Source organism: Zonotrichia leucophrys, chromosome 5 (genome assembly GCF_028769735.1).
Source record: "Zonotrichia leucophrys gambelii isolate GWCS_2022_RI chromosome 5, RI_Zleu_2.0, whole genome shotgun sequence".
NCBI lineage: Eukaryota > Metazoa > Chordata > Aves > Passeriformes > Passerellidae > Zonotrichia > Zonotrichia leucophrys.
In genome coordinates, this window is record NC_088175.1 from 18407224 (window position 1) to 18435042 (window position 27819).

The 27819-nt window shown below is 50.5% G+C and overlaps 1 protein-coding gene across 1 annotated transcript; it reads right to left on the minus strand.

Annotated features, from left to right (window-relative positions):
* Window positions 1-1283: 1283 nt before the first annotated feature.
* Window positions 1284-26173, minus strand: VSX2 (visual system homeobox 2). Its single transcript, XM_064714114.1, has 5 exons — window positions 25735-26173; window positions 24471-24555; window positions 21488-21611; window positions 6353-6533; window positions 1284-5206 (listed from the first exon to the last, which is right to left on the minus strand). Exons 1-5 carry the CDS (start codon window positions 26171-26173, stop codon window positions 4875-4877), a joined length of 1161 nt encoding a protein of 386 aa, XP_064570184.1. The 3' UTR covers window positions 1284-4874.
* Between the last annotated feature and the right edge of the window lie 1646 nt (window positions 26174-27819).

The window sequence follows — 27819 nt, forward strand, 5'->3', positions numbered from 1 at the left end:
TGAAAATAACCTTCTTGCTAATCTGAGTCCTGACAGCAGTTCTTGAACAGGAGCCAGGTTAAACGTGTGCCTGGGCTCTCCTCAGGGGCCGAGGTGCCTGGGCCAGACTCCAAGAGCCTGCTCCTTCTCTCCTAGGGCTGCACTGCATCCCCAGAGCCATCTGTTTCATCCCCACTTGCCTCCCTCACACCTCCATCTATTCATCACCATCCCCTCCCTTGCCTCTGCATCCCCCTGTGCTCTGCTGGCCACAAAGGCACCTTGGGGCAGGTCCCTGTTAATCTTAGGGCCACTCCCATGGTAGTCATGAGTGACAGCCAGAATTAATGCCCATTTCTGGCACAGCACTAGGCTGTGGTGGGCCAGGGAAGGTTTTTCTCACCTAGCTGTCAGCTGCAGGAGAGGAATATTGCATCCCATCCCACAGACCTTGCTGGGTGGCTGTCAGAACTGTCCCTCTGGCAGGTTGGCTGGGCTCTCTGCCTCCTCCCAGCCACTACAGACTGGCTGTACCACCCACCAGCTGGGCTGGGAGCATTCAATGAGGCCATGGTGGAGCAGCTGGGGGTGGTTTGACATGAAATATTGCAGCCCATCTCCTAATGCTGACTTCCCACCACCCACCACAGCAGAGCTCAACTGCCTCCAAAGAGGGTTTTTTTCCTACCTTCCTTTCCTTCAGGCCCTATATAGGTAGGTTTTTTAAGGTAGAATTAGCAGGATTCCCTAATGTCATTGACCAAATTCCCTTCACTTCCTAGGGGGCACAAGAGAAGAGCAGAGAAAGGCTCTCCCTGCAAGTAGGGTTGTTCTCAGCCACGCACATCAACAGCAGAGAGGACAGGGTTAGGAGATCTCATCTTTGCTCTTCAAAGTGCAACACCACTCACTGTCTATGGAGCCGGTATGTTTGGTGGACAGGCTGGACACCAGTGTGGGAGACAGGCACCATTTCCCATCAGGTGCACTCATCCCAGACCACATATCTGTTTTGTGTCAAAGCCACCCCGAGCTCAGTGGGAACCAATAAGGGCCCTGTCCCCTGGGGAATCACAGACCTTTGAGCCTCTCCACAAAGTCAGGCCAAGTAGCCTCATTGTTCCACAAGTCTCTTATTTCCTATGCACCTCAGCATTCTTCCTGTCCCTGGAAGCCACTAGGTGTTTCAGCAGAGCATTCCCAGATGCTCTCAGCAGGGCAGGCGGGGCCTTACCTGGCTCCTGCTCTAACACAGGCCGGGTTCCGTTGGGGAGGAGCCCAGCGGCCGCAGGGGCGGGTCCCTGTGGGGCCGGCAGAGCCAATCAGCTGCCTGGGTGTGAAGATTGACACCTGCTTAAGCCACTCAAGAAGAGTTGCACACGCCTCTGCGGAAAAGCGAGTTTAAAAACGAACAAATCCAGCCCGTACGAAGCTTTATTGGCTTTCGCCATTTGAGCAATTGCCTGGCTGGGCTAGGCTGGGCCGCGCCGGGCACTGCTGTGGCACTGGCCCCTTCCCGTGAAGCCCGCCGGGCCCTGTGCCAGTGAGGCAGCTGGGGCCCCTTCCCGGCAGAGCCTGTTGGTCCTTTTTTGCCAGGGGCTTCGCCAGGCTGTGCCGCTGGGGACCATCCCAACGCTGGGTGCAACCATGAGACCAGGACCAGCGCTGGGAGTGACCCCACAGTTGGCACTGGGTGCAGCCCCAAGGCCAGGAGAGCCAGGGAGTGGCCGCTGTCACTCCGCACCGGGAGCGGCCTCATGGCCGGGACTGCGTGGCCAAAATCGGCACGACCAGGACAGCAGAGCATGGCCGTGGCTCCTCAGCATGGCTCGCAATGAACTTTGTTTGCTTAGCCGCTTTTAGCCAGCCATGCTGTGGGCAGAAGGACAAAAATGGCAGCAGCAGCTTTTCCTGGGTTTGGTGCTCCGTGTGAAGAAAAGCACTGAGTAGAACAGCGGCCAGCACAGCTCGCACAGTGTCGGCAGAGACCACGTAATCAGCAGTGAGAGGCACAGTGAGCGATCTGTCTGATGTAGGGCCTGGATGAGATCAACCTTTCAGCACTGCAGAGCTCTAGAAAAACTGTTTCAATTGATTAAGCATGAGAACAAATGAGCCTACAAACTCCGGTTCTCCCCCAAATCAGGAAAAGGAAAGGGTGAAGACACGTAGAGAAAACGACATGGGACACTGAGGTCAGTGAAGGAGTCAAACTCTTAGGTGGGAGGGGATTGAGGAGACGCCTTAGTTTTGGGCGTTAGTTTAGAAATTCTTTTGTAAGGCTATGGTGAAGATATATTTGATATATCAGACTTTGTTTTTCCCCTGTAATTCATGGAATGCGTTGGGAGGAATGTAGCATTCTAACCACAGCCATGAGCAGAAGCATTCGTGTTGAAATAAGCAGATGTTGCAGCTGCTGCGATCCAATGAGAAGCTTGAACAGAGAGAGAGGAGAAGCCTTGCCCAGGAGCAGAAAGAAGAAAACCTCCATTCCCAGAGATGGACGAAAAGAATTTTTGCTTTTATACTGGAGATGCTCATCCTTAATATAGTACTCTGTAAGTTGACATGGCCCATGAACACACCTGTGGGAAGGCTGCAAGAGATGGGAGGGACTTCATGATTGCAAATTTCCAGGCGGTTGCTATCTATGGAAATTAAAAACCATGAGAGAACTGTTTCTTGTGGAGAAGTCTCCATGACATGGCAAGAGAGACTCCTCTCCCTAAGAGAACTGAAGAAAGACTGGTTTAAAGGTGACAAACTAACTGAAAGTCCCAAATTTTGTCTCTTTACATTTTCAGTGGGAAAGAAAAGAGGATGTGGGGGGAGGAGGAGTGTTCTGAAGGTTTATTCTCATTTTCTTTTTATATTTTTCTTTTGATTCTGGTAATAAAGTTTTCTTTATATCCTTTAAAGTTTTGAGCCTGTTTTGCCCTGCTCCCAATCCATCTCACAGCAGGAAATGAGTAAATAATTCTAGTGGATGCATTGGTGTTTGGCACTAAACCCACTGTGCCTGGTAACCCAGAATAGGCTTCCATTGCTCTCGAATTGGAGCTCACCCTAGCTGGAAATCCCATGGGTGCTCTTCCCTCTCAACCAGCTCCCCTGCACTTGTGGTGTCTGGCTGCTGGCCCAGGGCCTCAGGCCAGCAGGGCCATGCAGCCTCTCCTGGCAGAGGCTGAGCCTGCCTGGAGGACTGTCCAACTCTCTGAACACCAGGGCACACGTGACATGGGGTGACCCAAAGCACCAGGGCTGCTCCGGATGCTGAAGTGACTTTTCTTTCACCAGCTGTATGCTGTAACTTCTGTTCCAAGTACAAGCACACCCCTTTCAGTTTTGTATTTCACTGCAGAGAGAGACCCCATCTCTTCCATGCCCCAGTGGGGAGGGAAGTGCAGACCTCTGGCTGCTTTGGATCTCTAATGTCTCTCTGGCTACAGCATGGCATCCAACTCCCTCTGAGCTCTGGCTGAACTCGCCCTTCTTTAACATTGGTGACTGGACTCATACACAGTATTCCTGTTTAGTTTTATTCTTCTTCATATCTTTACAGAAAATGGCACATAAATCACAGATGCTGGATGACTAGAAGTTGTTACAGCTCCATATCTCAAACACCTCGATACTGAATTATTTTCTCACTGTATATACATTATTTACACTCCATGGGCTATCATCTAACACGTCAAACGATCAGGGGACAAAGACAAACAGATTGGATGTCTGGGCTTAACCTCTGATGGAAGAGAAACTAGCTCTGGGGAAAGGGTGCTCACAGCTGAAAGCAGGACAGAAAGGGTCACCTGGAAGTCACTGTCCTACGGCTTTCGGAGGGGGAATCGTGCTTCACTGGGATGAAAAGGTGATGGTACCATGGAGTGAGTTTGGCTGTGTGGGTCTGCATGTGCTCCTGTGGGATGTATGTACATGTTACAGGGTGTGTCAGGATGGATGTGCATGGCTGTCATTCCCTTTAACACTCAGAGGGTGCGCTGGACAAATTTAATTCAATAAATACATTAGGTGGATGTTGTTGTTTCACCTGGAATAATGTATTCAATAAATAAATTCACCATTCATCCCCTCTGCAGGGGTGTAGGGTTTTGGTGTTTGGTGCAGAGTCAGACCCAGCCCTGCAGGATCTGGTGAAATGGGCTGGGATTAGCGCAGGGTGCCAGGTGGGACCAGGGTGTTGTGCCTGTGGGCTAAACCTGCCTCTCCCTGCCAAAGAGAGGCAAAACATAACTGCTCTTTAACTGCAGTCCCTTCCCTGCAGACCTTAGTGCTGAGCAGGGAGAGATGGGTGGAAGATGCAAGCCACCCTAGATGGATGGTCATCGTTTCATGCAAGCTCTGCCATGGGCTTGTCCTGCTGCAGCCTGGGCCACAGGCAGAGGCGATGGCCAGCAGAAGGTGACGTGTCTGCCTGGGGCACAGTGGGACAGGGCACAAGAGGAGGGGGCTGGGCAGCACTGGGCAGAGCTGTGCACCAAGGAGAGGTGTGGCAGCAGGGAATAGGCTTGCTTCAGGACGGCCAGTGGGATTTGGGGCTGCAGCAGAAGGAGAAGGCCCCAGAGCCAGGTGTGAGGCTGAAGGGACCAGAGCCTTAGTGTCATTGCTGGCAGCGATGATGTGACACTTCCCAGTTCCCCAAAAGGAAGGGGTGGGGGGTGAGGAAGGCCTGCTGGGGTGGAGGAGCGAGGGGCAGGGGTGTGCTCAAGGGGAGCAGGTGGTGGGCACCCCTGCCAGGCAGCCCCAAACACAGAGAGCAGAGCCCCTCTCCCTGGCAGGGGTGGCCAGGGACACCTGGCAGTCCAAGGGGGAACATGGTCCCCAGAGGACACAGTGTCTGTCAGGGCTGGCTGCTGCCACCTCTGTTGCCCCTAGATCAGCTTCTCCTCCTTCTGCGATGAGTTCAGCTTCTCCATCTGTCTCTCGTCCTCTGCCACGGCCGCCTCCTCCCCTGTCTCCGGCTTCCTGCCTGGGGCTGGGCTGTCCCCGGCAATGGTTCCCAGGACTTTGGTGCTGTGCTCCTGAGCTTTGGCCCTGAGGGCAGCAATGCTGTTTTCTCTCAGTTCCTCCTGGGAAATGGTGGTTTTGGGATCAGGACCCCTTTCTTCCTTTTCACCTTTGTCAAGCTTGGGCAGGGCCTGGCGCTCCACCTCTGTCTTCCTCCCCGCCTCAGCCGCTGCCTCCAGAGACTTTTTGTGCATCCCTAAAAAGAATTGTTGGTATTCGGGTTTAGAAAAGCGCCTGGGCATGGGAAAGCCATCTTGAACTGAAAACAGCAAAGATAAAGAGAGGCCAGAATTAAGGAAAAGCAGAAACCCTTGCTTCACACAGCAGTCATGGCGAGCCACTCGCTCTGGCCCCCGCACAAGGGCAGCCCAGCATCTGTGGACTGTGGCTGGTCCCAAAGGTCTATAATTACTCTCCCCTTCATTTCTCTCTGTGAACCTGAAGCTAACTTGTTCCTGCATGGAGATGAGGGTCTCAGACAGCAGCATAGCTGCCTGAGCTTCACCGAGGTTGGGCAGGGAGATCCCTCATTAGGAGGGATATTTTTATTTCTGTATCAAACCACAAACACCCTTCTGCCTCTCTCTGTTTCACAAAGACAGAAGGACAGGACAGCCCATTGTCAAGATGCCAGGTACTAGTTTTGGGGCAGAACCAGCCTGGAAGGTCAGAAAGAGGGAAGCAAAGAGCAGGAGTGTGACAGGGTAGCTGCTACCTCCATGTCTGCACAGAAAACCAAGTGAAACTTGGGCAAAGAGAGCATTTGGGAGTTCTAGCACCCTATCCAACATCACAGGGCTGGAGGAGTGAGACTGGGATGACCTCCTGCCTTGGGCAAGGATTGGAGTCCCTGCTCCAGAGCTGGGAAGGGATGGGATGGGATGGGATGGGATGGGATGGGATGGGAAGGGAAGGGAAGGGAAGGGAAGGGAAGGGAAGGGAAGGGAAGGGAAGGGAAGGGAAGGGAAGGGAAGGGAAGGGAAGGGAAGGGAAGGGAAGGGAAGGGAAGGGAAGGGAAGGGAAGGGAAGGGAAGGGAAGGGAAGGGAAGGGAAGGGAAGGGAAGGGAAGGGAAGGGAAGGGAAGGGAAGGGAAGGACCAGCCTGAGTGTGTGGGCAAATTTGTGTCCAGCCAGATTCTGGAGGTCATGATCCAAGGTCCAGCAGGAATATGGTGGAACTCTATTGGCAAGGGTCGTTGGCAGATGGAGGCATTGAGGGTGGCAGGATGGGGGGACCTTGCCCTGCTGCCCCTCACCTATTTTCAACACGACTCTGATTTCTTCCCTGCATCCCCCTGTCTCTACCCATTTGCTATCCCCCATGAATTTGGCTGGTCTCTTACCCAGGAGCCAAGGGGCACAGGACTCCATGATGCCATCCTTGGCAGACTTGAGGATGGACTCAGGCAGCGGGATGGAGTGACGCACCATGGCACCGTAGAGCCCGTACTCAGCCATCACACTGCTCCTGCCCCAGCACTTCTCCCTCTTCCGCCATTTGGCCCGGCGGTTCTGGAACCAAACCTGGAGCGAGCAACAAGGAGGGACATGGGTTTTGTGCATGAAGAAGGCATGCCAGGCCCCTTCCTACATGGGAACATACATGTACTTCTGCAGCATGATGAAAGCAGATGGGTGGATGTTTATCCCAAAGGCAATACAACCTCTTCCACCATGCAACAGACATTGGGTATCTCTCCCTCCCTCCCTTGAAGGAGTGGAGAGGGCCAAGTGTAAAAGCAGGTCCCATCCCTCTCCACAGGATGTAATTAATTTGCCATTGCAACGTCTTTTTTCTAGTGGCTTTTGGCTCTCGTGCCTGGGATTTTCTTTTATTATTTGCTGTGTGTCTGAGCAGTGGTACAGGGCTGCAGGCAGCGGTGCCTGCAGGGAGGGCTGGGATGGGGGCAGATGCTCGAAAGAAGGGGGAAGCTGCTCTGTGCGCTTTGCCCTGAATTCCCAGTTTGAAAAACCCCTCATCTTCTCAGAAAATTGGCAGAATAATCTCTGAGCTGTGACCTGGGGGGCAGTGAGCAGAGAGGCAGGCAGCAATGGCAGGGAGGGGGTGATACTCGCAGAAATCTATTAGTGCTCTCTCTCCGATTTCCATTCCTCTTGTCTCCCTCACCCTCCTCCCTCCCCGGCTCCCCTCCCTTCTCCCCCCCGAGCAGAGGCATCAGCTTTAGATGAAAAATTGCTTGAGGTCTATTCAGAAGGAGGCAAAGGAAGAGTCAGCCCCAGGGGCAGCCCAGGCCTGATTGAAAAATAAGTTAATTTCAGTTTGAATCGATGGGCCTCAGGCACTGAAATATCACGGGAAATTAAAGCAGCTGGTCCCCAGGGAACCACGCCATTGACCTGCGCTAATTAATGCCATGGAGTTACCAGGCCCCTCTCCGAGAGGCAGTCCCTCCCTCCCGGTGGACACCCCAAACACCTCCTCATTTAACTAATTAGACTCACAGAAAATTGGGTGTTAATTTGTTTAGGATTTTTTTTTCTTTTCTATTTTTTTCCCTCCCTTTCCCGGAAAGTACACGGCGGAATGGAAATGAATGTCGGGGTCTCGCTGGCAGATGGATGCTCGGGGTCACTCCGCAATCTTCTCCGACTTGATTGCTTGATTAGGTCGTTAGCACATTAAAAAAAAAAATTGCTTGCCGTCTGGCGCTGGCCTGATGAGTGGGATGAGGCGGGAATCGCCTGGGTAATTTATCTTTTTATACTGCAAAGAATTTGATTTCAATCTGCAGATATATGGAGGTGCCTTTGACACCTGTTTAACATTACAGAGCTGACAGCTTAACCCTCTCTTGTCCCCACTACTCGCAGCTGTGGGGGACTTAAGCTGCAGTGGGGAGCACTGGGGGTCTGTGCCAGTCCCCCAGCTCTGCCATGGGGACCATAACACTGAGTGATGTCCTGGTCTCAGGTGGCAAGGCAATATCATCTCTTCTACCAGTGCAGAGGAGAACTGCCCAGCACTGAAACCTTATGGTAGGGACAGAGCTGCAGGGTGGGCAGGTGGGTGGCTTGCTAGCACTGATGACAGCCACTGCTGGCCATTCCCAGGAGCCCAGCCAGCCTGCTTCCCCAGACAGCTCTGTGGAATGGGTGGGGTGCTGGTCCCACTGGCTGTGATCCCAGCTTCTCCCAGCAGAAGACACTCTGTGCATGTCAGAGAGGATTTTACCAGGCAAAGGAAGGAGGCTGCTTCACCACATGTCACCTCCTCTGCATGATAAACGGTGTGATTTACGCTTTCATACTGCCAGTCTGTAACCCCTGGACTGGGGAGGGTTGCAAATCCTCCAGGGCCTAAGCAAAGACCCTCAGGAATGCAGAGCTTCCTCTCTTCTCCCAGGCCATGCAATCCTCCCATTCCCAGAGCACAGGGTGCAGAGCTGCAGGGGTCTCTTTACTGATGCTTTTACCACTTGCCCTTTCTCATCCCTCCTACCCTGATGCCTCTATCATATTCCTGCCTGCCTCATGCTCCTTTTCCTTTTCCCTGGCTGGGTCTCAGCCTGGCCCAGCACTGCCCACTGCCACAAACCCTGCTACCCTGGAGCATCCCCTTTTCCATGGCAGTGGAAATGCTGGAGGCAGTAGAAGCTTTGCCAGCTGGCAGCCCAATTTTGACTAGAGCTGGTAGAAAATCTTCAATCAAAAAATGCTGATTCAATCACAGAGGAAAAACTGTGTCCAGCCAGTGGAAGTGTAATCAAAATTATCTATAGCTTTCTTCTGAATGCTGTATTTTAATCTCAGCTGCCTAAGACATGCAAAATCTATGCTTTAAAGCCAAATGAGAAAATCAAAATTGCATCAACATCTCAGTAAGATCATTCTGAGATTTCCAAAACCAATTTTTGTTATTTGATGGGAATTTCCTCTGGGTTTTGATTAGGGAAAAATGAAAGTTTGAAATCCCAGAATGTTTAGCAGAACAGAAATCAGGAAGACTGACCATCTAGGTTTAATACTAGGAACCATATCTTCATCTGAGGCATGAAATGAGTGAAACCAGTGGTGCTCAATACTGTGTATTGCTGGGATCAGATCCCAGTCAAGCATCTCTGTCACAAGCTCATTCTGAGGAACATTGAGTGATGAGCTCCAGCATGGCACTGGCAGTCCTCATGCCATTTCAAATCAGCAGGATTGTCGCATGTCCTGTTTCCATGATTTTGTCCTCATTCAGATGGCTCCATCAGTGGGGCTTTCATTTATGAGAGGATCTCAGTGATTTCTTCAAATTTATTGATATGTTACCAAAATTTTCACATGCCTTGATTCTGAGCTGAATTACGCAGTGATTTAGTAACTCAGAGCTATTTTCAGCTGTGTTGGCACATCAGGCACAACATCCAAGTATGCAGTTATTTAGTATTGGCCCCTTACTTTTCCAGGAGAGGGTTTCCCCCTTAGACTTTACTGACCTGACACATTTCTTGTGGTTTTGGCATTCTTTGGCTGCTTATTGTCCTTGCTCGGATATATCTACTCTACAGCTTCCTCTGACTGTGTAAGATTTGGTCTGCTTCCAGCAATGTCTAGGTTTGTCCACATTTCCTCTTTCCCCTTCCCACCCTGAGGATTGGCTCAGCTTTGTGAAATGCTTTACTGGCCTTGCTCTGTACCCTGCACCTTCCTTCTCACTTGTTTTCATCTGGGTCTCTGCTGCACAGCCCAGGCTGTGGTGAAAGGACTGTGCTTCTGCTTCCACACCTCATGGGCAGTGGTGAAACCTTCTGATTAATTTTAGATTGAAGCATGTCACATGTTTGTGCAAAGCTGTCACAATGTGATGTGCAGAGGTGTCTTTTGGACCAATGTGTTACGGCCCAAAAAGTTTCACACCTCTATTTTCACACATACACCCTTTGTGAAATCTGGCAAACTGCTCCAGGAAGCCTGTTCTCCAAAAATGAACAACGGGGAAAAGTGCACAGGTTTGTCTTGCAGTGTTGTGAAAAGTGGGAATGTTTCTGACTTAAATCATCACCTAACCCTCACCTCCAGTGCCCACTGCCCAAAACAATAAAAGTTCAGGCACTCTGTACTTGACCATAGAGTTGCAAGGTTTTTGGAGTGGGAATTTTGGAGTCAAGACTGGCAAGGATAATCTCAACAGTTTTCTCCTCTGAATCACAGATGACAACTGATACTTCTCCAGATTATTGATGATGCAGAAGAGCAAATTGTAGGAGGAGAAATCTCTCATTTTGCAAGGGGACATAAGACTTGACACATCCTTGTTATCCACATTCATCATATTAGTTTGTTTACCAAATCAGTGTCTGAAACATTGTCTGCTGAAGAGAGAAATCTCCCTGAGGTTAGCCATAATTCAGAAATCTGAATTAGTGAAGGGATATTTTAAAACATCTGTGGTATTCCTGTGTATTGTTTCTGGTTTTTTCAACCTAAAATTTTCCACTGGTAAAACTCATTTTCTTGGCAGCTATTTTCCAAGCTAAGGTAAAAAGACAGAAGAATTTATATTGGATTTTTTTCTTATTAATATAAATATATATATCTTTTCCCTGCCCAAGCATTCCTCATCTATTAAAGGAAAATTCCAGGCTTGAGAATTGTGAAATTTTGCTTCACCAGATCTCTCGTCCTGCCTGTGACGGAGCATTGCAGGAGGGCGTTTCAAGGATCGGGGTTTGTGGAGCACAAGCTGTGGAGCTGAGTGTCCGCTAGATGGCCACAGGCAGGGCCCGCCGCGCCTGCGGACACACGGACACGGACACACGGACACGGACACGGACACACGGACACCGCGTGCCTGTGCCGTGCTGCAGGAGCAGCTGCGCCCAGCTGTGGCAAACAGCCCCGAAGGAAGGAAGGAAGGGCAGAGCCCCAAGGGCCCGAGAGGCGCTGGGAGCGGTGCCCAGCGCTCGGACAGGCCGGTGTGCGCTCTTTGTCCGGCGCTTCCCTGCCCGACGCACTCCGGGGCATCGAGCCAACAGCTCCGGGATCTGCCCTCCCCGGCCGGGGCAGTTGGTACCTCAGTGCCCAGCTTCTCCTGACAAATACACCTCTCCCTTTCTACCCTGACCAACCCAAGACTTAACAAAGATAGTGCTCAAAATTAAAATCTCCTCTGATAAAACAGTGATGTCCTCATCCTCATATCAGACAGGACCTGTAGCCCTGGCTGGGTTCAGTCTGAAGATGTGAACACTGCAAAGAATGGCTTCATATCTTGCTTGGAGCACGTCCCCACGCATACCGGGGCTGTGCAACAGAGTGCCATGAGAGCATGAGCTCTGACTGTGCCCTGGGGCTTCCTCCAATCCTCTGTTTTAGCAATCACTACAGAAAAGCCTCCTGACTGCTGGTGGAGACTGCTGCACCTGTGTAAGCCTGGAAACAGTTTATTGCTGTCTTTTCAAATGTAACGTCAAAGTTATTGGTACTGTTTATGGTGACATCACTTTCTATGGCAGGTGTAAAGTGGTTATGAAGTTAAATGAGAGCAGTAAAGGTTGCACACGGGCTGCATGGCTGATCAAAGGACTCATCATCCCTCTTCTTGCTAAACAGTGAGAAGGAGCTTGCTGAACTCACTTTAAAAAGGGCTATTTCTATCCATAACATAGCAAGAGCCCTTCTGATAAAAGCTGGAGTTGTGTCCAACCCACATGGCTAACAGGTCCAACCAGAGGTACAAGATGACCTGTGAGACAGTGCTTATCCCTCTTGAGTGAAGACATGATGGTTCACCATGCTTGGGTCCCCTCTAAGCTAAAAGGGTAACAGGGCACTCATTGAATATGGGCTTAATGAGCACACAGCAAAAATGTGCATGGTATTGCCATGCCTACCAGTCCTGCTGTTAAAAGCACTACATGGACCAAGAATAACTGTTTGTTGCAATTTATCTGACTTATGCAACCAAGGCTATAAAATCCCTCTTCACTAAGAAATGTCTTAAACTGTGTTCCTTTGGTAAATCTGGGGTTTCCACCTGGCCTCATGGGCAACATTTTTTCACTTCCTGTAACTTTTCAAAGGCAAAGAGCTTCATTTGCTGCAGGGATCCCATCTTCCCCAAAGGAAAATGAGTGTGCGCACGACGTGCAGGGTCAGCACAGTGAGATCAGTGGTCCAGCACACACTCAGTCTGTGTGCGCATCATATCTGCACAGCAAATGCATCTCTGAGACATTGACTTCACCACATCCACACTGTGATTCCAGCTGACCAGTAGCTTCACTGGCATTACAGAATAGGCTCCCATATGCTGGGACCTGGCAGATCAACATCCAAATTCCTCTTTTCCTAACATGCTGAGTGAAAAACAAGAAAAACACCAGGGTCATAGAAGCATGATAGTCACAAGAAAGCTGACAAGAGTGCAGTCATCATCCTAATCCACAGAAACCCAGGGAGACATCTGTCATTGTCACAAACAGTGATAGTGCACATCCATCCTTTAGGTGATCACAGTACCTGACTCCATTAACCAAGCTGCTATCCTGCCTGAATTATTTCATTCTGCCTTCTTTTCCCCCACTAACACTGCTCTGCAGGTCCTCTAGCACAGAGGAAACCTTAGCATAGATCTTCATAAACACCTGTAAGTAATGCACTCTGTAATCATGCAGGGACACACCACATTATCACTTTCTTGCTAGAGAAGGTGAGCCAGGACAGCCAGAGGAGAAATGTCACATCCCCCTCACAATGCCTTTCAATGGGCCCTGAAATCAGACCATGGCATGCCAGCATTCCCCTGAGGCTGTGGAGCGCTGCCCGTGCTCTGGGACTGCCCCCTGCATGCCAGCATCAGCTCCCTGCTGCCCTGCCCAGACACGGAGCAAGGGGCAAAGGTGCTCTCTGACCTGCTCCAGAAAAACACTCAGGCACCAGAGGCTGTGCACCAGCAAGAGATGGTGTCTGCAGTACTGCTGTGCCCACTGCTCCCTGAGATGGGGCTCAAGCCTCACTTGCATGGGGACAGTGTGCAAAGTCCCCAAGCACCCTTGAACATTAGCTGGAAGATATCTATACAAACAAGACATTTTATAAAATGCTGTAAGATGTAATCAGTTTCCGTGCACCAGCTTGGGTGGGCCTTCAGCACTCTACTCCTACCATGTGTCTGCTCCTGGCTCTACTGTTCCTCAGCTCTGTGTATCCTTAACCTTCTTTGGGTAATTCACAACTCCAAGGGTTTTCACATGACATCTTCCAGCTGCAAAACGGATTCTGCAGGCACTGGCTGCTGCTGTGCCGCTGACACCTGCAGCCAACACTTGGGCACAGCACAGCTGATGGTGTGACCTGCAGAGCTGGTGATGTGCAGGCTGGCCAGGAATGCTGCTCACACCAGGACAGCACAATCCCAGGTGTCTCCCTTAGCTGTCACTTTGTCACTGAGCCTTGATCTCAGTCATGGTCTTCATATAAGCTGAAGAAGTTGATCCAGTGAAATAACAAATGGCAGTGGTTGTCGTGACAGTGATGGGGCACTCTGAGTTGGAAGGCTGGCAGTGAAGGGACCCAGAGATGTCAGAAAGATGTGATGGACATAAAGCAAGTTGTCTTGGAATGGACATCACTGGCACATCTGGCTGTGACAGGTATTCCTCATGCATGTTCACATGGATGGGATGGCTAGATCTTCCCAAGAATTTTTTTCTCAAGGACACTCACAGTTCAGCCCTCCCTCTGGATGAGCCAAGCAGTGTCTTTAGAAAGGAAAGGGTAGCACAGTGCTGCCACGTGGGTGCCAAAGCTGCAGGTGACCCAGGCTGGTGGGCAGCCTGTCTGTGCTGGCCTGCCCGAGCAGCACAGGCAGGAGCTGAGCTGGCCTGGCCAGGGGCTGCTGCTCATCCACGCTGCAGCAGGTCAGCCACAGCAGCCAGGCACGAGTCAGTCACCAGGGAAGGAACTTAACCCCTATGGTTGTGAGTGTGCAACATGCGTGGCATGAGCATTTATATAACTCACAGAAAGGCAACCAGTGCTTGGCTTGCATTCCCGTGCTACAACTTTGAGGAGAAGGCTGCAGCTGAAAGCTCTAATAACTGTGGGAGCCATAGTTTCAGCTCTGCCTTTGCTCAGACATTTGGGACCCTACCAGCTACCTGCTGAGAGAGAAAGTAGGGAGCAAATGCTTCCCACACTGGGCAGGTCCTAACCTGAACACCTCTCACTGCTGCTGCCAGGACAGCAGTGCTCAGGGTAGACAGAAGAGCACCCAATGCTTTTCACAGCCTCCAATAAAGCACCCTCTGAAAGGCATCTTTGTTGTAAGATACTGCAGAAACAGTTTGTTTCAGTGCTCAGTTCCTCTTTTCTGCTCCACAGATGGACCTGAAGCCTCATGCACGTGGAGATTGAGGTTCTTGGTGTGTCTGCTGAGGACTGGACTGCTCTGCAGTGCCTGGGGAAATCCTGGCTCACAGAACACCCACAGAGAAGGGCAATGATAAGGAGAGCAGGTTTGTGCTTCCAGAGAAGAATCAGAAGAACTTGTTGAGATCTATCAGGGTAAAACAAAAACACTACAGAGAGAAATAGATCCATTAAGAAATAAAGGGAAGAGTAAATTAACTGAGTGTCTAAAGTGCCTGTGTTATTGAACTGTTAGAAAAATCTCTATTCAAAGCCAGGAAAGTAGGAAAACTTTGTAATAAAGGGTCATTAAAAGAAAACATGAACACAACCATCAGCTGTTTCCTCTGCCAGGTGTCATAAGGCTGGAGAGGAATTAACTACTGAAATTGCTGGGATGATCAATTATTTTTAAAAATCAGATGTGAAAGTGCAGTGGTATCAGAAGAGAGAAAAGAAAGTTCATAATTAATTGAAGAAGTGAATACAAGTGCTCCCAGCACAGGGATTTGGGATGGTATTTCCAGAAGAGCTAAAGTGACCAAGGAACTGCAAGCCTAAGCTAACTCAGAGAAGGGTTAGCCTTAAACTACTGTTATTTACACCAAGAAAATGGGGGGATGAATGCAGGCAAGAGTTGTCCCAGCTGGCATCATGCCTGCAGAGCCATTCCTGATTCTCTTGGACATGATGGGGAAGGCCTTTACCAATGCCCTCCAGAGAAATGGGCTTCAGGATACCCATTTTTCCTGCCCATCTTTCCTTTCACAGGGAACTCCTGTGACCCAGTGCTTGCAGGTGTCAGATCCTCGCTGAGAGTGTCTCCAAACCATGGAGAGAACAAGCAGAGTAAAGGCCCCTGTTTTCCTCCCAGTTCTGTGCAAAAGCACATCAAATTCCCAGTCCCTTTTCCTGAGACAGTCATAAACATCTTGTAAGAACAGAGCAGAAGGCAAGAAGAGGCAAGTTTGGTTTTATTTGGTTTTTTGTTTCATTTAGAAAATTGATGAGTGACTAAAGCAACTCAGGGACTGAACATAGAGGGATAAAGCAGTACCTGGGTAAAGAAAATATTCATAACTCTATACCTTCACCTCTCCACCAAAAGGACCTTTTAAAACTGCACCTAGCAGCCCCAGCTGTAGCAGGGTAAAATCCCACAAGATAAGCAGGAATCTGCATGGTCTAGCAACAAGCAGGAGAGCCCCCACTTCATTAAGCTGAAGTGTCATTCTCAGCCCTCCATTTTCCTTCTTTTCTCCTACCACATTCCCTTTCTCTGTCCAAAAGCATGTAATGTAAGACTTTTCAGACAAGAATCCCTTTGGAAAACTTTCCTGGGCCCCTGCTCTTGCCCATCACCCAGCCCCTCTGTTTGCAGCTCTGGTAATTAACTTGTAAACGAAGTTCTAGCACATGGGCTGAAAACAGGCCATAGATAAAGGGTAATGAAAACAATCCATTAGAGAAAGGGCCAAATTAAACAACTCTTAATTGAAAAATGGAAATGAATATGAATTTAGATCAACTAAACAAGCATGTTATTGAAGAGGCAGAAAAGTGGATGAACTCCTAACATACCAATTAAAGACATGGAGGCAGAGACGCACCATATGCCATGAGAAAAACTCATAATAATATTCTCAGTGAGCCACTAAGTTTGATTAGTTTTATTACTCTCACTTGTGTACTTTCTACATTTCTAGAAGCATAGGGGAAGTTTATGACACTTATCTGGTATCACAGAGCCATGGCTTGTCCCAGTGCTTGTGAATTATTGGCCAAGGTAGCCAGCACTAGCTGCTCAACTCTATTTCATCATTAACTCCTTGCAGGGCTCTTAAAATGTATATATTTTGAAATAGTTGGCTCACACAACAGCAACACTTTTGGCTTGTCCTTCACCTTGGTAATCTACCTCCGGCAGCCCTACCCAGTGTGGCATTTCATTCCAGCCACGTGGTCCCCAGGAATGTGCTGTACAGAGGTACCAGCTGGAACCCCTGGCAGTGTGCCTCATGCTGGCCTTGCTCTGTCCCATGTGGGACAGTCACCCAAAATTTTAACAGAAGTACACAGGTCCTCACTTCTTGGAGTGATAGTGATAAGCTTAGAAAAGCCACAATCGCCACTCTCTGCAGCCCTGAGTAATGCTCTGGCTGCCATTCCAGGCACACACTCAGCAAAGGTCACCAGCTGCATGGAGCAATCACAGCATTCCATCCTTACCCTGGGACTCAGACTACACCTCAGCACTCTGCAACCAGCAGGAAAATCTGGCAGGAGGGGGAGAAGCCAGGGCTGCTAAAGCTGCATAAAACTAATTTTTCCTTCATGCTTTCTGTCATGTTTCTTGAGGGGGCTCCTGGGTTCGCTCCTGAGCTCCCACTCAGCGCAGTACAGACTCCTCAGGCCTTGTCACATTATCTCTAAACAGGGAACCTTTTTGCAAAGCTGAAGGAAGGTAAACCTCTGTCCTTGCAAAATACTCCTGGTACTTGCTTCCCTCTAAATGATTGCTCCTCCTGATTCCTCCATCCCTGTCCTGCTCCTAAGGAGGCTTCACAGTGATACTGAAATGTGTTAATCTGGTAGCTAAACCAATACTTTTTCAATTAGAGATTTAATTGACCTTGTTTTGTTTTTCGCCAAAATTGGCCTCTTAGCTGCCTGACAAAGCTTGCTGGATGCACAGGCAATCCCCACTCCTCACACAGCACCAGCCTCTTCTTGGGATTCCTTTTGCTTATGTGAGCAATTTCGTTTGTCCCAAAAATTGTCATCCAATAATTACCATGCCCCTTTTAACAACAAGAACTGACAATTTTTAGCAGTTTTATTACCTTTTCTTAATTGATTACTTCCCTTAAAAGGTGACTCTAATGTCCCTACAATAGCAGTCAGGATCTTATTTTTTTGAAGTACTGATTAATCAATTTGTTTGATTAATAGGAGACATACTTTAAGGACAAACATACAAAATAATTTCAATAATCCCCAAATCAAACTGTTACTGAACTTTCATATTGTAACTACTCAGTTTAAAGTTTGGAACTGTTATGTATGAATAAATTCAGTAGGGATAACTTATCTAAAATCTACATGATACACTTAGATTTGTTATGAGAAAAAGCAATATAAGTCAGATGTCACAGTATTTGTCAGCCTCAGGACATTTTTAATACTTCATAATGTTTATTAAGGATATACTTCCCCACAGGAATCTACTTACCTCTCTTGGATTTTACAGAACAGCTTGGGTTTATTTCCATACTGGCACTTCAATTCATATGAATATTCTTTCAAATACATTGATTAATGTGGTCTATCTTGCAAAATGGCCACAGTGACATCTGATGTGACTTGTGCATAGTATCTCACTATTATAAAAAATTATTTTCCCATGCTGCCCAATGGGAGGATGCTCGTTTTCCTTCCAGGAGCAGCCAGCTCAGTGTGGGAGTAAAACACACACAGTGTGTGCCTGCCTTGGGAAAAAGATACACTTTCGTATCCTCTTTAAATGGAGGGTTTGAATATTTTTTTCCTGTATTCAATGTTCTCTTAAACCAGTAACTTTCTTGGCCTCTGATGGCTATTTGTAGTGTTCTGCTGAAGGCTTTATCTGCAAACAGTTCCTATATATCATTCCTTCAATTGCCCTCTTTGAATTTCACTTTCACATCAAATTTCGTAGGTGATTTACTTTCTCTTTGACTAATACCTCCAGAGAAATGATTCCATGAATGAAAATAAGGGGTAGACATCAGTCTTAGGTGAGGATCCAGTGGGAAACCACATGAAATGCTGTAGAAGTCCACAACATATGATGCTCACAACAATATTAGAAAACACTTTCATTAATGACCTACAGGAGGGAGAGAGCATTGCTGAAAGATGAGAGGAGCCACAAGCTGCAATGAAAATGCAAAACTATAGAGGTCCCTCAGGCAGCTGGGAAACTCATGCAAGGAAAAAAATGTGATGATATGAAATTATAAATATTATGAAGATGGGAGTAAAGATTCATTGTAAGCTGTCTCTTCCAAGGAGCATTAAATGATGCTAAGAGATTCAAAGCAAGATCTACTGCACTCAGGCAGTTCTGCTGCAGAACTTCTTGCCATGGGATATTAAGAAATTTACATGCATTCAAAATGCCAGGAGGCTGACAAAGTGCTCAGTATCACTGGAGAGCTGCCCTGTGTGGCACCCACCTCTCACCACTGTCAGAGCTGGTAGGGCTGCTTTTATGCTGCTCAGCTGAAGGTAACAAAATATGAAACCCACAACACTGAAGGGAAAATCCTGAGCATAAAATAAGATCTGTCTAAAAGAAGTTTGAAGCAACTGAATTAGATAAATAAATAAATAAGGAAGCAAGCAGACCAGTGCTAATCCAAGACTGTTTCTGCAAAAGCCCACAAATCCAGGTGAGCTGCTGTGAGCACACCCAGCTTGTAGGCGTGGGGTCCCTTACCTCCAGGAAGGCTGAAGGATGGCTTCATGTAAGAACAACCACTTGATTAAGAGATGAGCATGTGATTTATGAAGGATAATTTAAGGAAAGATCCTTGTAACTTACTTAAGCAATGATGAAAACCAAAAGTGACCAGGGGAAGAAATATCTTACATTTATTTAAAGAGCATGAACTTTATAATCGAGGGGAAATAATTAGGCTTGTAACAAAAAGGCCCAAAGTTGAAAAGGAATATGAGGTAAAATATCAAGAAGTATGATCAAAGTTGGGAATCACCTTGCTATGGCTTGTCACACACACAAAATATTGACAAGGAGAGTTCATTGAATGCGTGGTAAGGGACAGTGATTGCTGATCTGTTGGAAAGAACAGTGGTGCTCAGGACTCCTCTGTGAGCCTGATGCTCACCCTGGCAATGTGTTCAACAGGTGCTACAGAAATTCTGTTATTTCTCATTATTTCCTCTTTCATGGCCAGCAAAACTGTTATTCACAATCACTTTTTTCTGGAATACACGTGCCATTAGTTACACCTGATGTTGAGAACAGCCATACCTTGGGGTGCTTCTGCTGCCCAAGGCTAACCTGATCTCAAGAGCAGAGGGGTCACAGTAAGGAGCACTCCTAGGTTTAAAGGCTGCAATATAGAAGAGTAAGCAGTTGCTCATTAGCCAGCTGCAGAATGACAGGGCAGACCAGTCAGGGACAGCTAAGATGCTTTTCCTGCTATTTCACTTCCAAATCAGTTAAAATACTCAGGGTGCTCCAGGTGCTGAAGCCCTCCAAGCTGTGTCAGCTCTACACTGTGTGCCACAACATCCCACTCCACCTCACACAGAGTGAATCTCTCAGCTCTGGCCAGAGAAATGGGGCCTCTGGAATTCAACATACAGTGTGCCACTAGAGGAAAGGTCTTCCTTGGAAAGGTCTTTTATGGGAAATCAAAGGATCTTCTTTCCAGCCCAGCACCAAATTGTGGCTGTGGGCAACAATAAACTCCCAACAGTCTCGCCTCTCTGGGCCTGATGTCCTACAGGATCTCAAGTGGAGAAGTGACCATCCATCCATTTCACTCCTTCTAAAGGCAAAGCATCAGGGCTTGTTTCTCAGAGCAAAATCCTAATGCATCAGGTAGGATTTGAGATGGTGGGCCATTATTTCTGAAGACTGGTGGAAATCCTGTTAGCACACAGGTTACCTACAAGCTGTTAGATCAGCAGGAGGCCTGCCAGGGCAATGGGATAAGAAGCATGAGCTGCTTTTATTAAAATGTCATTTTTGATTGAGCACAAGAATAAGGGTGGTGAGGGGGTCTCAGAACAGAGGGGGAAAGGCTACACCTTTGTTTTGGAGGATCTTCCTGTCCCTGCACAGGGTCCTACCTCAGCAGCTTCCAGCATCAGTGTTATCCTGCTGAGTGCCCTCTGAGCTGCATTCCAAACCCACAAGGGAGCAGCCTCCCGGGCCATCTCTTCAGCAAAGAAAGAGCAGGAGCTCAAGACACAGCTTGGTGGGTGCTGGGCATGCATGAGGGATGAACAGAAGGAGGAACCAGGGAAACCAGGACCCTCCCAACACCACATGGCACATTGGACAACATCTCTTGTAGAAGCTGCTGTGCACTAGTCACAGGGGCCAGTCACTGCCACTGTGTGGAGAACCAGGGCAGGTTAACTTCCAGCCAGACCACAACTCCACCTGCTCCAGGCTTGGCCATTACAGTCCTGTGCCTTGTGTAGAAACCTGGTGGGAGCAAGCCATGGGGTAAAGCGAGGCAAAAGGGGCTGCTGGAGCCCACCCTTGTGAGCATCAGTTAGCTCTGTCCAGTGTGCCTCCCACACTGCAAACAGCAGCTCTTGAGTCTTATCCAGCTTTCTGGCTGTCATGCATGCCAAAGGCTGGTCCTGGCCCAGCCCTGCAGCTCAGGCTGCTCCTTCCTGCTGGAGGATTCCCCACACAGCAGGGATATTCCACACCCCCTTGTTCCACCTCCTCACAGTACCATGACAGGACTGACATGCAGCTAAAGCCTTAATGTTAAAAGCTGTTACCTTAATAAAATTTAACAGATTAACAAAAAAATAACAAAGAATTATCCCCAGAAACCTCCAGGGTAACGTCACTTGAGGAGGCAAATCCAGTCAAAGTGCAGACATGGTGCAAATATCTCGCTGGGACTCACCCATCATTCCCACACTGCATCCTGCCCACAGCTGTACTAGCTGCCCATGCCATCCCTGGGCATCCTTCTGTGGCCAGAGGAGCAGAGATGAGCCCTTTCCCTTCAGCAATGCCTACCCAGACATGGTCTCTGGGAGGCTCTCTTCTTGCTTTTACCAAGACCTTGAAACACTGTCATCTTTTTTTGCATGCCTGTTGTCCTTCTCTGATTTAAATTCCCTCTGTTTCACCCCCAAATCACTGGTACCACACACCAGGCACAGCACATGTTGACATGCAAACACCAAATACAATTCTGCCAAGAATATCTGATCTGCCTGCCATCAAAAGCAGGAGAGTGGACAGCCTGGGGAAGTTTATTCAGAAAAATGTCAGCCTGCCCATGCCACTACCTTTTCTTCATGGGGGGATGATCATGGCTGGGAGCAGCACAATAGGGGGGTCCAAGAGATGTGATTACCTGTATCCTGTCTTCTGGCAACTCTGTTTTCATGGCCAGCATCTCTCTAGCATACACGTCAGGATAGTGGGCCTCATTGAAGGCCTTCTCCAGCTCCTCCAGTTGATAGGATGTGAAGATTGTCCTGAGGGGAGTAAAACTCTTTGATCAAAACACAAGAAGCAGCAAAGATGATGAAGAGTCAGAGAAATGGACACTGAAAACAGTGAAACCTGAGTGACCAGCTAATACATAGCTTTTCCCCACCTCCTGTGTTTCTGTGCACAAAAGGTCAAGTGCCAGGGTGAAAGGAGAACCAGAAAATGCCAGAAGACAGCATTTTTAACAGTTACAAATCACCTTCCCTTCCAGGGACTTGCCTCTGGAGACAGTGCCCCCCCAGCAGCCAGCACCCGCAGCGATGGCAGCTGATCGGACACTCGTGAGGATCATCACATCACATCCTCTGCATCCCATCTGGAGAGGTGCTGAGCCCTTTCCCAGCTGCTGGTCCTTAGCCTCTTCAGTCTCCAAGAGCAAATAATCCTTCACCTTGAGTCTCAGTCTTTGGACAAATTCTCCAAATGTTTTCTCCACCCTAACCCACCAATTTTCACCAGTTCTTCCCCATGAGAACCCGGACCAGCTCCCTTCCTCTGCCTCTCCCCTGGCTGCTTCCACTCCAAAATCTCCTTAGCTGCTCCCTGCCAGTTTGTATTACCCCATTATCCTTTAGAAATCCTCCTGGGCTGCCCTGGGCAGGCAGCAGCCCAACCTGCCTCACGCAGCCGTTCTCAGTTTGGGACAACCAAATTGAAAAATCAGCAGCTGGAAAGCCGAGACAGATGAAAGCCCTTCCCTAGCAGATGGATGAGAAGTCTCGGACCACTTCCACTCCCTGAGGGTTAAAACTCCCACCCTTCAACTCCTCCAGTACAAAACGCACAATTTTAGATAAAAGCTAAAAATACTGCAATGGCAAAAAAAAACCTCCAAAGCCCTAAACAACAAACAAACAAAAAACCCCAACCAACCAAAAACCAAAACCAAACAAAAAAACTCAACCAAAAAGCCAAATCAAACAAAAAAACCCTCAACCAAAAAACCAAGTCAAACAAAAAAACCCTCAACCAAAAAATCAAGTCAAACAAAAAAAAAAAAAAACTCAATCAAAAAGCCAAACCAAAATAAAACAATCCTAAACCAAACAACGAATTGCAGCCCTTTTGCAAAGTAAATGTGTAAATTTAGCATCAATCGAAAAAACGTGTATCTCCCAGACAGAAAGAGGAAATAGTCATTTTCTAAAATACATCCAAATTTCAGAAAAGCCTTTCAGTTCCAGAGAGCATAAACAGAAAATATCAGAAATATCCTCTGCTATACAAAATGGAAAGGATTCCACCAGATCGATAATAATGCTAACAAAAGCAGGATGCAAATGCAAGGGACCTGCCTGCGATCAGACCCTTCTTTAAATTCACTTTTAAATCCATTCTCTTTTCAAACAGTTTTTCTTCAACTCTGACAAATCTGTGAACTCTAGGGACAGCGGAGGCACACTGAATCATGTATTTTCTCTCTCTGCGACCACAGGAAAAATTATTCCAATTTTGATCCAGTTTAGATTTTAAGCATTCCCCTCCATCTTCCTCCCACGAGAGCGCGGAAGCCGGTCCAGCCTCACGGGCGGGAGGGTTTTGCTGGCATTCTGCTGAAGTTTCCCCTTTTTGCTCATGCCCGGGTAGTTCCCGTCCCTTCTGCAATTCCCAACCCACTGCCCATTCGGTGTTTCTATCCTGCAGCTATTTGCAGGCTATTGGCCAGTCATCTTCCAGCCCTTCCTCGCTACAATTAGAGGTCTTAACAGTTTACAACGAAATGTTCAGCTACAGACAAATGTTGCAGGTCTGTTTCTGTCTAGAACTGAAAATAAAACAAATCTGAATTTCGTTTCCTATCTCTCATCCAGACCGAGACCTGTGTACCAGTCCCGGCTGTGTTATCGCCCAGCCCCGTCCGGGGCGCAGAGGAAATGAGCTCGTTCTTACTCCAGAGCACCCAAACTGGGAACATTTGCCTGGGGAGAGGTCCGGCTTTGGAAAGCAGCCCTCCAGACCGAGCCTCCTGTTGCACACACAGCAGGATGTCTCCCGGGATAGTCGGTCTCCTTCCACCCCGCATCCTGCTAAGCTTTCACTGGAGCGTCTTTTAATCCACCTTTCCTGCATCGTGGCAGGATTGATTTAATTATTCCTAAATCACCCTCAGTGGATGGTGTTTGGCCTTCCTTTGTCCTGGCGCTCTGGCCACAGCAATGCCAGAACCCAGCACGGGATTTTTCGTTTCTGTTTATAAAGCGCAAACAAACCAACTCCATTTTAACTGTGGGAGAAGTCAGGCAAAGTCTACTACCCTGACCGTGCTTATAGGAAACCAAATCTCAAAGTGGATCTTCGTTTCCTTAAACAGTTTCCCAGCCTTCTTCAGCTTCTTTGCAGGCTGTCTCTGATTCCCCACTATTTAACCTATTGGCAAAATATTTATTTTTACGTAATAAAATATTTAAATTATTGATAGGAATTCTATCTTGCTGACAGCCAGTATTAAGATTGCTGCATGTGGAGCTGAAAACGGCTTTTATTATTTCTGACAGGTTCATGATTTTCCCTTCCAAACACTGATGATCCGCATTCCACCGCGGCTCCTAGGCTGCACAGGATTGCGACCCGGGATATCTGGACCCCCAGCCAGAAAAAATTAAATAAAATTACACCTGTGGTCGAATCCCCCACTCCCTGTAGGCACGTCCCCGTATCCGATCTGTTTTGGACGGGGGGGAAGAATAAGGGGAAGGAGCCGCTGGAGAAGCCGCAGGAGTGCCGGGGCGCTCCGGGGCCGGGGAGAATGTTTTGCTCCAGGCCGGAGCGGGCCGGGCTCGCCGCTGGCCGCTTCCCCGGGGACTGAGGCGACGGGAGCGGGCGGGGTGGCCGCCGCGTCTTACCTGTGCCGCCTCTTCTTTCGTTTCTTGCTCTGATTTAGGGAGGATTTGGACATTTTTCGGTCGCTGGAGGAGACATCCTCGGAATCTGCGGAAAGACAGGCAGCGGCTGTGGGCTGGGGCTCGCTCCCCGCCAGAGTCCCCCGGGCAGGGCCAGGCCCGCCAGCTCCGCTCCCTCCGCCGGCTCCGGCCGAGGATTTCGTTGCGATCGCGCCGCGGACGGGGCCCGACGCCGGCTGCTCCTCCAGCGCGGCCCCGGCTCCGCTCCCGCTCCGCTGCGGGCGGCTCCGGGCGGTTCGCCCCAGTCAGGGAAGGCTCCGGGCCGGGACCCGGCTCTCGCTCTCGCCTCTCTCCGCCAGAGTCGTTTGCTGAGGCTGCTGTTGCCTCGCTGCCAGCGCGCAGAGCCCGGCGAGCTCAACCAAACCGTAGGAGAACGGGAAAGCTGCAGCCCCCGCTCCGCGGCCGGGCAACCGCGACCGCCTGCCCCAGCCCGGGGATCCCGGACTGCGCCCCGGAAACACCGGAGCGGGGAGGGAGAAACGGAGGTTTACGGAGCTATCAAGCAGCAAAAACAAGCCCCGGGAGGAGCTGCTGCCTATCCGCCGCCCCCGGCTCCCGAGGGATGCCGCGGCCCGGGGGTGCTGAGGGCAGGACGCCGCCGCCTTTGCCCCGAAAGGAGCAACCGGGGGACGGATCGGGGACCCGTATTTCGATGCGCGCTCCGGTCCCACTCCTGCCCGCGGCGCCGCGCCACCTGCCCGGCCTGGCCCCGTGCGGCTCGGCGGGCCGTGCTGCGGGCGGGGGCGACGGGCACGACCCCGGGACGGGCGCCGCTGCCGGAGGGAGGCTGGGACTCGCCCCCGGAGCCCGGGTCCGGTGCTGCTGCCGGCCGCTCTGGGGAGACCCGAAGCGGCCGCGGAACGGGGCCTGTAGGCAGAGTTGTGGGAGACTGCTGCCGTCTAGGAAAAGGATGCCGAAGGACCCCAATTATCCGGCAACACGGGGTCGCGGGGGCCGCTCCGACGGAGCTCTGCGCATCCCTAGGCCGGGCGATCGGGGCCGCGCCATCAGACCGCAGCCGCAGCCCCGGACGGGGGAAAATATGGTCCCGCCCGCCCTTCTCCTCATTCTCGGGATCGAAACGAAATCTCCTTTCCACCGCGGAGCAAGCGGCCTCCCGCCGGGACACGGGGTGCGGGCGGCGGCTGGGTGCGGGCGGCGGTGCTGGCGGGGCGCAGCGGGTCCCCGGGGCCGGGGCCGTGCCTACCTGAGCTGGCCGTCTGGCTGCTGTCCAGCTGCCCGGGGGCCCGGGCCAGCGGCTGCAGGTGGACGCTCTGGGGGTCGGAGAGCACCTCTAGGAAGGTGGGCTGGGTGTAAAAGCCGGGGATGCCGCTGGCGCCCAGCAGCCCCATGCCCACGCCGCCCACCCCGGCGGGACTGAGCACGGAGCGGGCCGCCAGCAGGTGCCCGGCGGGCAGAGAGTCCAGGGCGGCCCGAGGGTGCGACGGCGGCTCCTTGTTCAAGCCCAGGATCTCCTGGATGCCGAAGCCGGTGCAGCGGGGAGGGGTGGGCCCGGAGTTGGACTTGACCCCAGCCGCGGGGGGCGGCGGAGGCAGCGGCGGGGCGGCGGGGGCGGCGGCCGCGCCGTCGGGCTTGGGCTTGCCGGGCAGGCTGGGGGCCAGCGCCGCGCCCGCTTTGCCCGTCATGCTGCGGCCAGCGGTCCCTGGTGCCCGCTCCGGGAATGCCTGGGAGCCCCCGGCTCAGGCCCCTTTTATCCGCCCAGCCGGGAGCCCGAGCGGGGTCAGAGCCGCGCAGCCAATCACAGGGGCTAGCCGCGATTAGGGATGCCAAAAAGCCGCACCGGCGGCGGCGGGGCCGCTGCTCGGCGGGCTGGGGCCGGTGCCCGGCAGCGGACGGGGGCTGCCGCCCGCCCCTGCGCAAAGAGAGGGCGGCCCGGCCCCGCAGGCCCCGGCCCCGCTTCGCCTCCAGCCGTGCTGGGGAGGTGGGGTTAGGAAGGAAGGGAGGGAGGGATGGAGGCATCCCTGCTTTCATAAACACGCACGGCGTGGGGCACCGGCCCTGGAGGAGAGATGCGCAAGGCTTACGTGTAGGGAAACCTCTGGCTTTCCTGCTCATCCCATATTCTGAGATAAATAAGTGGTCAGAAGAGAAATTAGGCCCCACGCAGGTGAGCTAAGAATTAAACCTGAGCAATGTTCCTTGAAAAGACTGACCTGGAAGGTTTGCACGTTGGAGAAGCGTTCAGCTCCATGCCATCAGAGGAAGTGAAACAGTTGCTTGGACTCTCTAGACTCCCATGCCCATGAGCAGGGTTTCTGAACCACGCAGTTTCTTGTTAACTTGCCTTTTTCCATCTGTGGGCAAGACACTGCACACCTCATCCCTGCCAGCATTAGCCCAGCCAAAGACACTAAACTAAGAGAAACCACAAGGCTTCTCCTGTCCTGCCCATCCCGAGGCAAGGGGAGCTGCCCCAGCACATGTCCTGCCACAGCGGCCAGCAGGGCTCCTGCAGCCTGCTCACAGGCCGGGTAATCAGCGGGATACCACACTGGGGCTGAGACTGTAGCTCCAGGTCAGCATGGAAAATCCATCCTCTGCCTCAACTTCGAGGAGAAGCAGCTCCCTATTGCTCCCCTTCACTGTTTTGCAGGCCTCTGGGGTGATTCATCAGGATAAATGTCACCAGCCTTCCCATGAAGGGGAATCTGTCCCCAGGGGAAACCTGTCCTCCTGGTCTCTGGAGAAGGCTGTCCAGGGCCAGGTGCATGTGAAACAAGGGCAGGGACTCTCTCTAAAATTTGTGTTATCCATCCAGGATGGCCACAAGTCTTTTGGACTGCCCAAAGGCCATGTCCTGCATACTTTGGAAATCCTGGTTTAGAGTCTTGGCCAGCCAAAGAATTGGGGCTGCTACAGATGCTGAAAATCATGCCTTCCCTGAGCAAACCAAGGGCAGCTCCACTGTGATGGCAGGATTGCTGAGACTGTCTCATGTTAGAGCAGCAAGGTAGTCATGTTCCCAGCCATTATTTTAAAGAAATTCATATCTCCACAAAGATTGAAATGGTTCAGAAGAAGTGAGTGAAGACTGCCGGAGCACTGGGGTGGCCAGCTGCTTTCTAAAGGACAGGAAGCTGGGAGCCAAATGCATTAAGAGTCACAGGAGCAGGTTTCCCCCAGCCCTGGCCCCATCTCACTGTACCTGAGCAAGGCAAGCAGAGCAGCTGTGGGCTGTAGCCACACTCAGCCTTCAGTCCAGATCACAGACATGTTCATGGGGATGAGGCAGCTCCAAGTTCTGGCCATGAAGTCGAGTCCCTGAGTGGGG

Bases quoted from the DNA above. Each gene is read 5' to 3' on its own strand.
- VSX2 (XM_064714114.1), bottom strand. From the start codon at position 26,173: ATGACGGGCAAAGCGGGCGCGGCGCTGGCCCCCAGCCTGCCCGGCAAG. The intron at 6,534-21,487 runs GTAATCACATCT...TGCTCGCTCCAG, and splicing joins TGCCAGAAGACAGGATACAG to GTTTGGTTCCAGAACCGCCG. The intron at 5,207-6,352 runs GTAAGAGACCAG...AATTCTTTTTAG, and splicing joins CTGTGCCCCTTGGCTCCTGG to GGATGCACAAAAAGTCTCTG.